The sequence below is a fragment of the Leuresthes tenuis genome, unplaced genomic scaffold (genome assembly GCF_036924035.1).
Source record: "Leuresthes tenuis unplaced genomic scaffold, fLeuTen1.0.hap1 SCAF_8, whole genome shotgun sequence".
Lineage (NCBI taxonomy): Eukaryota > Metazoa > Chordata > Actinopteri > Atheriniformes > Atherinopsidae > Leuresthes > Leuresthes tenuis.
In genome coordinates, this window is record NW_027325362.1 from 17,292,808 (window position 1) to 17,303,052 (window position 10,245).

Here is a 10,245-nt window from a genome sequence, read left to right on the forward strand (position 1 = left end):
GATGTCTTGTGGTTCTAGTCACTTTGTTGCAGTGAGTTTAAAGTCTGGGGTCTGCATTCAGACTACAGTCTTCCTTCAGTATTTGGTCAATTTAGTATTAAAAACGGTAAATACTGAGAAGTTAAACAACTTTGAATAATTTGTCATCGAAGAAGTATTTCACAAGCGCGTCGTCCCTTCTCTTGGGAAATTTGTATCAATGGAAAAGGCAAATGCTCGGCAAAACCAGCCGTCATTGCCGACTCACCTGAATACTGAAGGCACGAGATCTGTTTGTTGGCCACACCGAGATCCATGCGCGGGATAGTTGGTGCGGCGCTGTCTGCTGGGTAATCGCTGCGGAGTAAACCTCTAAATGGCAAAAATGCACGCTCGCCGTTTCAGTGACACGAAACTTTTCTCAACGCTGTATTCGCAGCAATGACAAAGAAAAGAGACTGCTTACGCATTTTTGGTCATCTTTTTAGGGCGAGATTTTTTCTCAACGTTTGTTTTTGGTGAAAACATGATCCTCCTGAAAAGTAGAAACAAACAAAAGCCTCCTGTGAAATCACTAAATAGATCAACTGGCAAATGTGTGGTACATGTGTCAATTTATTTGATTCATAAAACAGCATTTCAGCTGTGTGTGTTTGTGTTAAGACACGATCACAGTGCTCCACCTATTGAGATATAAAGTACAGTTTCTATGTCTTGAAAAGGTGCTTTAAATCCTGTCTTTGCTCAAAATTTTTTGACAATCATGTACTGGCAAAAAAAGGACTGTTAACGTACCTCGGGGCACTCGTGTAACCAGACGACTTCACTTTTGAGTGAAAAACCAAAGGCTGCTCCTTTACACCTCCTTTGAATAAAAGACAACGAGGCAAATGAGACACACACTGACAGACACTACCATAAACAATAAATCTGTGGAAAAACAAAGACTAAGCACCCTGAAGGGATAGAGCCTCTTTACAAATGGCTATTTGTCAATATAATATCATGAGGAAAAAGGTCTACATTATTACAACGGCTGATCCTGCTGAATCAAGTTTCTTGGGTTAGCCTAGAAAAAGAGGATTGAAGACCAGTAAGTTGTCGTGTTGTGCTGAATGCATTAAGAAAACTATGGGACGGTTTATCCTGCTCGCCGTCCGCTGTCAGTCCCTTTACAATATTACAGTGAGCTAACTTTTTCCGCTTCCACTAAAATGTGCGAAGCTTTCCAAAAACTGTTCTCCTGTCAAATGTAAGAAAGAAAGAAAAGAAAAGATCACCAAATGTCTGAGCAGATACTGAGGACAGAAAGAAAGTAGTCGAAGCTGTTCATTCTTTGTTCCTTCAACAAGGCTAATATTATTTCCAATCTTTTTTTTTTCCTTCCTTTTTTTTGAGTGAAAAAGTTATTTTCCAATGAAAGGAGTTTTGTGGATGTGGCACCTTGCTGCATTTCATCACTTTGTGATGTTTAAAGTGGGTTTCTGGAAGTAGCTTTTGACCCAGAACAAACTATGTGTAAAAAAAACTAAGCTTTTTAGGCTTGGAATTATTTCCTGGTGATGCAGTCTCTTTCTCAACAGCCCTATTGAGCCCCTGTTGATATATAATGGTCATTTAGTTTTATTGGGTTGTAAAAATCTCATAATTTACGCTGACTTTACATTAGAAACTACTTGAAGCGCAGTGAGAGTCCTGGACAAATTTCCAGGTTTAGTCACATCTGCGTAAAATCCCAGCAGTGTTCTGTTTTGCTTATAGCTCTTATTATGTAGGTTTTAGACTAATCAAAACAGTTATTTTTAAAAAAAGCACTGAAACCTTTGCAGGCTGCAGCAGAACATTAGCCTCAAATGCAATCCCAATCCGTGTCTGCGTATTTTTCTGTGAAATGTGGTCTGCAAAAATACTAAATATTTGGTTTCTTGTGAAGTTTAAAACATGAAGGATATGTTCTTTACAATCAGACATATTATTCGGGCAGTGACTCCAGTCTGTAAATGTAAAACGGTATCAAAGGTATGGGTGCTTTGAGCCAAAGTAAGGTCCCATTTGGATATGTTATCTGTATAAGGACCTTTTCATTTATAACATGGGGATAAGAGAACGAGGGAAACAATAAACTGTTACTTGTGGCTTTTGTAAAGCTTTCCTGTGTTTCATCTTATGGGCATTTTCCTAAGAATGTCATCACATTATTGGGATTTCATTTAGATGTTGAAAACTTCTCAAAGTACGAACCTGACCACCATCTAATGGGTTCTGCTGCCAGTGTACTTTATCCATATACTTTCCCTTATTCAGGTAAGTCGACCAGATGGAAGCAGCATAGATATATTATGTGTGAGTGGGCTTAAGTGACATGTCAGCAACAAAAATGATGTAACGCAGGAAGAATATGATGAATGTGCAAAAAGGGGGCTGTTCATCCCACAAGACTAAGACAAATGAACTGTAAATGGACTGCATTTATGTTGAGCTTTTCTTGTCTTGTTGACCACTCAAAGTGCTCTTACACAACATTCCCCCGTTCAAACATACAATCATGCCATGGTTTTTAGCCTACGCAGTGCTTTTTCTCTATCATACGCACCGATGACACACAGCCATCGCCTGTTTGCTGCGTCAACAGTTACACTGAGAATTTGAAAGAAAGATTTCTTCTGCGTATTTTGGCCTTGTACCCACAAGCAAACACAGTTTCAGGTTACTGAAAACAGAGTAGTAGAAACATCTTTTTCAGAGTATATATTGACAGAAACTGTATCTTAAGGGCTGTATTTTGCTTCTTTCCCTCGTTTGTCCGGCCTCTTTCGCCTGTTTGAACGTACCTCTGATGACAGAGATTACTCTCAATTCTTAAACAGTTTTCTTTTTTGAGTGCAACATTTAGGGCAACCTATGACAGAAATACAACCTAGTGCTCGGAGCTATCTCTTCATCAGAGTAAAAATCACATGAAAATAAGAATCACTGTGTTTTTAATTGCTTTAAAATGTAAGAATTGCTCAGTTTGTGTCCAAAGGTGGAGTGCAACATGCTCTTCATCCTCTGCCATGTTGCTACGACATATAGCTCAACATTAGCAAACCGAACCCTGGTTCGAGGTGGGGATCTTTCGCATTTTTGAGGCCATCGTAGTTTGAGGGTAGGTGGGGGTTCTACAGTTGGATGTGATTTGTGTGGCTAAATGTCACTACATCCAACCCCGCAGGACTTTAATCCAGGCAACAAGACAAGAAAAGTGCAGCATTCATCATACAAAAAGTAATGGCAGCTCATTTCCATCATCTCTTGAAGCAAACTGTTCTGTTCCACTTCAGGATTATGTTACATGGCTATGTGACATGACAACTAATATCACATTTTCACCCGCAGCTCTTTTTAAAAGGCTCTCTCGGATTTGTGCCAGACTCACAATGGAGCAGCAAGAGGAACATTTTTCCTTTGCAGGAGTCTCTGGGCTTTATGGTGTAATTTGTATACAATTCTGCAGATAGCTTAAAGAATGCAGAGATGCACATAGGAGCCTGGTGGGTTAGCCTGTAAATTTTTGTGGGTTTTTTTTGCTCTGTAGCTGCAGTCTCACAGCACCTCTCAACTCCGCAGAAGATCCCCTACATAGTCTGGCGCTGGCAAATCCCTTTACTCCAGCTGTGGAGTCTAACTGATACTGGCTTTCTCAGCACTAACTCTCTGTAAGAGCAACAGGTAAACCTCAGTATACTTCTGTTTCCAATAGAGTAGATTCAAACTGCCAGGTCCTAATGATACACAAAAGCAACACAAATGCGCACTTTTACCATGATTCCAAATGTGCAATAATCCAACAGGCTGTGCTGATTTCAGAGAATTCATCGGTCCAAATGGGTTATGCTCTTATTGATATGAAGTACCTGTTTTTGTGGCAATGCAAATGGAAGTTTATGTACTAATGAATGCCATATAAACACTTGCCAAGGTGCATAAAGTGTAATCTTATCCATCTACTATAATTACAGATAATGTGGATGAGTTGGTAGCTCTTGTCTAATCAGACCAAACATACTATTTAAAAGATCATGTGTAGCCAAGCAACACAGAAAACGAGCCTGTCGTGCAGTGAACTTTAAAATGGAACATACTTCTAAAACCCAGTCATCAAACAGCAGCAGCTCCCATTTCATTTTATGTGCATGAGCATAAATGAAAGGTAAGTGAGTGTTCAGACAGTGACTTCTGACCTTTCTTTTTAGAATGGTTAGGTTCCTTCTCCTTTAACTCAGCATTCAGAGGAGATTGGAGCAGTCGAGGAGAACTGAAAACAAGGGAGAAGGAAAATTGGGGGGATGGAGTTACTGGAAATGAAAGGGCACAACATTTTCCAGCGTTATGGATTATTAGTCCCTCTAATTATCAGCACCACGATATTGTTAACTCATGAAAAAACACATTGTGTAAAGGGTTATAATGGGGCAATTTAATATGAAAAGGTCAGAGTCTGAAGGTGTTATAGGCATAGTCCAACTGAAAAACAGTTGGACTCATATGTCTTATAGTATGGAGGCTGAAGTCAGATCACCAGTATCTGATGGTACAGAGAAGATGTGCATATGAATGTATTGTTCCTGCAAGATGTAAAAAAGCCGATGTGAGTATCATTTGGTGTACAAGCTTTCAATTTGCTTCAAATTTTCAGACAAATACCAGGATTTTGCATTTACTTCTCGATACAATGTGTGGAGATACCCAAACGAGAATATTTCAATCTTTTAAAGCAACGTTTGAGTAACGGTTATGACTGGGAAAAAAAGAAAGGTGCATCCGGCACGAGCAGCTTTCAAAACATTTATACCGATTTGAAAGTTTAGACATACAAAGAGTTGTATCATTTGTAAACCGTTTAATTATTTGACGTCTCACTATTGCTACTGAATAAACAAATGACAGAATAACAGTATACAAATTTTCATGAAAAATGTTTAAAAAATGACAAATCTATCTCCATGTCGAACCTCTCTGCAAGCCTCTGTCAGACTGAACTTTTCTTGTGTTATATAATGGCTTTTTTTCTAACTTTGAATCCTATATCAATGGGAGGAAGCAGAAAAGACATAATACAAAGAGGTCAGCGTATTGTAAAGTCACCAAATATTTTTTCGATGACTTTGGCTGTACCTTGGGAACACAGAGAAGCCTTCACGAGAACCCTCCATCCTGTCGAGCTCACTCAGACACAACTCCAGAAACACCACGCATGGAGTAAACAAAGAGCTCACTAAAACCACCATCTGTGGGACAAAGAATTTTGTCAATAACCATTGAGGTCAAAGGCCAATTCGGTGCGCTTTATCGATGTTTTATTGAAGTTACTCACAGAGTCATCACATCCTGGAGAGATTGACCATGACCCTGCCATGGTGATGCTCAGGTTTGGGTGATCTAGATAGAAGAAAGAACACCAGTCATGGGTTTGGCTGCATTGAGGGTCCTATTCACATGTTAAACAGGGGGGGACACAAACTTTGCTGTATTGACCCAAGAGACTGGGCAACATTAATATACTTACTGATAACAAAATGGTGTAAACTTCTATTTAAGATTATATCTAAATATGTGCAGTAGTGTCCAGGAGTATATGTAAAATGCACCGAGGCAACAACAGCATCCCTTAAGAGGAAAGGTTTCAACAATGCTACCAATCTTTTTGCACAAAGCTGGACCATTTCCCAAGTCTGATATCAGTGACAATGTTTTTCAAAAAGGAGCATATGGAGAAATCATACCACCAGCAGCTTACCTTTGAAATAAAATATCTTTAAGAGCTCTGAAGTCGCCAGATCGACCACATACAGACCATCAGTACTTCCAATACAAAACCAGCTGTTGTCTCTGCAGGGGCCCCACACAGAAACATATGGAAAAACAGAGTTAAAGGATCTCCCCCCAAAGCCTTTTTCATATATTTGCAGAAAGACAATAAGACCACATACCAAAGAAAAACATGGCGACGCAAGGCATACACACCACAAAACCATAGAATTTACTAAGGTTTCCTTTTACTTCATTTAGACTAAACTATGCACGCCCCTGAAGATGGAAACTACTGCCACACACAGTATAAAGGAGCTTTGTTTTTTTTATGCACTTCCAGCTCCAAGCTACACGCTGAGGTTATGATATTGTGGACAATTACATTTTAGTGCATCATTATTTTCATGCTGACCTGGTGCCTCTGTACAGGATGGGACAATTACAGCCATTATGGGTGGAATTTTAATGTGATAATTGTATCACACAAGTTTTCTTTTCTGGAAAGTTGTGATATGTTCGTTGCTGCAGGCCCCACACAGAAGTAGGTGGACTGTCAAATGTTGAACTAAAAAAAGCTGTCATGTTATTTGAATTTTAACAAAAGCTCATACCGTTTAAGTCCTTGGGAAGATCCAACTAATCATGCAATAATACCATTTAGAAAAGGGCCAATTCTGTAGGGGGTTCGATGCAGTTAACCAATGCAAAAGCATTATTCTCGCCAAAAGACACCTGTGCAAGGACGGCTGTTTCATTACGCAGATCAAATAGAAAGCCAGTTACATGTTGGTTTGATGCAAACATCAGATGGTGGATCTGCATTAAATGGTTAAGATACTGCTTTCCAAAGTGAGGAATTAACACCTATTTCAGAAAAATGGTGCACAGAATGCCAACAGCGTTATGTCTGTGCTTTTCAAGTGCCTGCGTCCTTTCATAGCAGCGACCGCATTAACAGTCTGAACAGAACCAAGCACTCCCCTGTGTTACAACAGTCTCCTGGGATTTGTTTTTGTGTGAGGACACCATTAGTAAAGTGCCCCTAAAGTGGTGGCATTTAATCTAGTATTTCTTTTCAGGATTTTTATGACAGTACCACATATAGCCAGTGGCAGAGAAACACGGCTCTGATTTGTCAAAATAGCAGTCTTTGAATTGCCTCTGTAATATTTTCCTGGATCACGCACGATTTGTTTTTTTTGTTTTTTTTTTGTGGAGACACTGAATTCCTGAGGATGGTTATAATAGCGGCGGCCTCAAGCTTTGAGTCAATATTAAGATTCCATGTCAAACTGAAGAAAAACAGCTCTTTCTGTAGCTGAAGTCAAACAGGTCCATTAATCCATCTGGAGCAAATAAAAATGAGTTAAAAATGTTCTCTATGCTGTCACTATCTCATCCATATGATGAGGCTTGTAATTTGTAAACTTGTAAACTAACAAATGGTCACTAATGAAGGATTGCTGAACACAACATGACCCATTCCTCTACAGACTTATCCATTCTTTCTGAGACGGTTCATGTAGGACTAACACTTAAAAAGAAATACCCCTGAAAGTCAAACAGTAAAACCATGTGACCTTTTTCTTTTATCAGGTTATACATTGTACAACTCCTCCAGCTAAACGGTGTTAACTTACATTTCTTGATCAGGTCTGATGTATGTTAAGGAGCCACATGCAGCCATTTGGATGACAGGTTTTGAAATCTCAACGCAATCCGCAGCTGATTGTACAGCAACCCCTGGAAGAGAAATCCCAAACGGAGTGTCAGTGAGCTTGTCCAGGGAGTTCAAACAGATATGGGGTTTCGGACACTGGATCCAAATCCCTCACACAGACTGCCCTACATCCGCTCTGTCACAACATTACCTGCTCGTCTCACAGTCTCGTGGTGTGCTCGATGTCTTTTCTCCATCGTCTGAAGGTCCATTTTTGCCACCAGTTGGCACTTTTGGTCATCACTTAGATAAAAGCACCACACCTAGAGCAAAGCATGTTTTACATCTTTTGGAACGTCAACTTCTGATTTTGAGCTATCGAGTGCTGTACTTGTCAGTTACTGACCTGTCCATCAGTTGAGCCAGTGATAAGGTACCTGTCCTCCTCCATGAACAACACACTGAGCAGTGGAGATGCTAAAGAATTGCAGAATTTGATATTGTCAAATCATTCTCCTGACCTTTGACCCCTCCACAGTTGGTATGTTCAACGGATCAAATGTATATGATTTGTCAGTATTTAAAGTTTGAAAGGACTTTAAATATGGATAAACGCTCTAATACTCAGTCTAAACACTGAAAATGTGATTTGAATAGATTCCTTTCACTGAACAAACAAAATGGCAGGATTCTGGCTTGTATGTGCCATGTTCAAATGAGTGACTGCTAGTGTGATCCAGAACAGCAAATGTTTTACCTGAAAGCACGAAGGACTGGTAGAAAACGGCCTCGGTTTTTAAATCCCAAACCTGAAAAGAAACCAGGTGAGACACTATAGCTGCGAGTATAATGTGTGAAGTATTTACTTGATTTGTGAAAATGCATTCAGTACCTTAAAAGTGCGGTCCTCTGATATGCTGACTAGAATGTTTTTGTTCCAAGGACAGAACTCTGCTGATGTTAAAGGTCCCAGATGGCCGGTTAAGGTAGAAATCATATCTTCTCTCTAATGGGAAAAAAGGCAACAGAAATTGGATTAAAAACAATGATTCCCATCATTTAGTGAACATTTCTTGTATTGAACATTAAATTAATCAGATGAGGAGGGGGTGGTCACAAGTTATGGGCCAAAACATATTCAACATGCGTTTATGACAAACTCAACTTGGATAATTTCCTGTTTTAGTGCCTTCATCTATCGTGTGGGATGGTGGACCTGAACTATCTTCTGCTTAAAAGTGAATTGTGAAATGTACGTCATTATATACCTTTGAGCTCAGAACATATATAGTTGCCCCTGAGCATGCGGCCACTCGTTCATTAGAAAAACAAAACGCGAGGTGGACGACCTCACCCAGTAAAGTCCCGATAACTATTCCAGCTGCAACCTCACCTGAAAAACAAATCAACTTGTTAATCACAATTAAAAACAGAGAGCACGGGTAGCCTATCTGGTTTTAATGTGGCAGACTTGTTAAGTTTTTCAAGGTTTTGAGGAAACTATCATCATCACAATCTAAAAAGAGATTGCTCTTTAATATCACTAAGGAAGGGTATTTTAACAAGTTTAAAACAAAGAATGAGTTCGTGTTACTGGCAGTGTAAACATTGTTAAATGAGACTTTGGCACATGGAGGAAACTCTTCGTAAGACTTCACTGCAGAACACCAAACAGTTCATTGTACCTTCCTGTGTTCTCATGCGGCACAGATCAATATCCCAGACAATCACATAATCAGCAGAAGCAGAGCAAAGGAAAACAGGACCGTTTCCTTTGCCAAAAGCAATGGCGGTGACGTCTCCATGGTGACCCGTGAGCACCAGTGGCTGTGAACAAACATACTGCAGTTAAATTCCTTTTATTCAGTGAAGCATGACGTGGATAAAGGCTATAAATGAATGGTAACGCTTGCTAAAACAGCGTAGTTACATTATACAACATGGTTTTAATAAAATTAGGAAATTTCTTCATATACATTTTACAAAATTTAACAAACCTTCTGCTGCAAATTCACATTACTTTAAATCAGTATTTCCTTGCCATGCAGGGGGATACCACAATGAGAGTGACAGCACGCGAGCTGCTGGTGTGAGAGAAGTCTGTCACAGGTCAAAATGAGCTTCTCAGTCATCATGTCTATATCTGACTCTGACTGACCAAACCACGACACAGCTCTCTGTGTAGCGCGCTACTGTCTTTGTGACATCAATCCAAACATTAAATGAAGCAGATATTATATAGCTATAAATGTCGGGGTAACTTCGGCAGGAATTTCCTCGACGCTTCAGGTTTAAGAGGACAACCGTTAGCGGTTGCTAGGAGATTTCCATTACAATAGATCGTCTAAAAAACAACGTATCACGCGCCTGAATTAATCTTACTCAGTCAAACATGTGCTGCGTCGTGTCTTGTGTTTTTTTGTTTGTTTGCTTGTTTTGTTTTTTGTATTATTGGCATCAAAATATACGTTCTGTCTTTAAACCACAATTTATTTACCAATGAGGCACATGTGGCTATTGTTTCATGAATAATTGTGCGCTTGATCTTAGTGATATTTGAAAATACGGGCGGAGTGGTACCTCAATTTAATTAATTCATTGTTGTTGTGAACCCTCGCTTTACCACAAGATGGCGGTCAGTGCTCACTCTTGAGCAGTGTGTGCACAATGTCCATTATATACACCTTGCATTTTATTATCCACAACAAATAACTTACTGATGACATTAAATGACATTTCATTATTGCTTGTTGCTAAAACCAACGTATGAACTTATGTTATTTGACTGAAAATACTTAAACTTCAGCTAAAAG

General features: G+C 39.5%; 1 protein-coding gene across 1 annotated transcript in view; it reads right to left on the reverse strand.

Moving 5' to 3' along the window:
* The window catches only part of wdr27 (WD repeat domain 27), a 35,545-nt gene extending 25,978 nt beyond the window's left edge, over positions 1-9,567 (reverse strand). Inside the window, 16 exon segments of the mRNA XM_072390391.1 lie at positions 248-351; positions 446-514; positions 775-844; positions 4,203-4,276; positions 5,137-5,249; positions 5,336-5,400; positions 5,759-5,850; positions 7,413-7,515; positions 7,590-7,602; positions 7,657-7,755; positions 7,839-7,909; positions 8,190-8,241; positions 8,325-8,438; positions 8,701-8,825; positions 9,118-9,259; positions 9,430-9,567. Coding sequence (XP_072246492.1) covers positions 248-351; positions 446-514; positions 775-844; positions 4,203-4,276; positions 5,137-5,249; positions 5,336-5,400; positions 5,759-5,850; positions 7,413-7,515; positions 7,590-7,602; positions 7,657-7,755; positions 7,839-7,909; positions 8,190-8,241; positions 8,325-8,438; positions 8,701-8,825; positions 9,118-9,259; positions 9,430-9,567 — 1,444 coding nt within the window.
* Between the last annotated feature and the right edge of the window lie 678 nt (positions 9,568-10,245).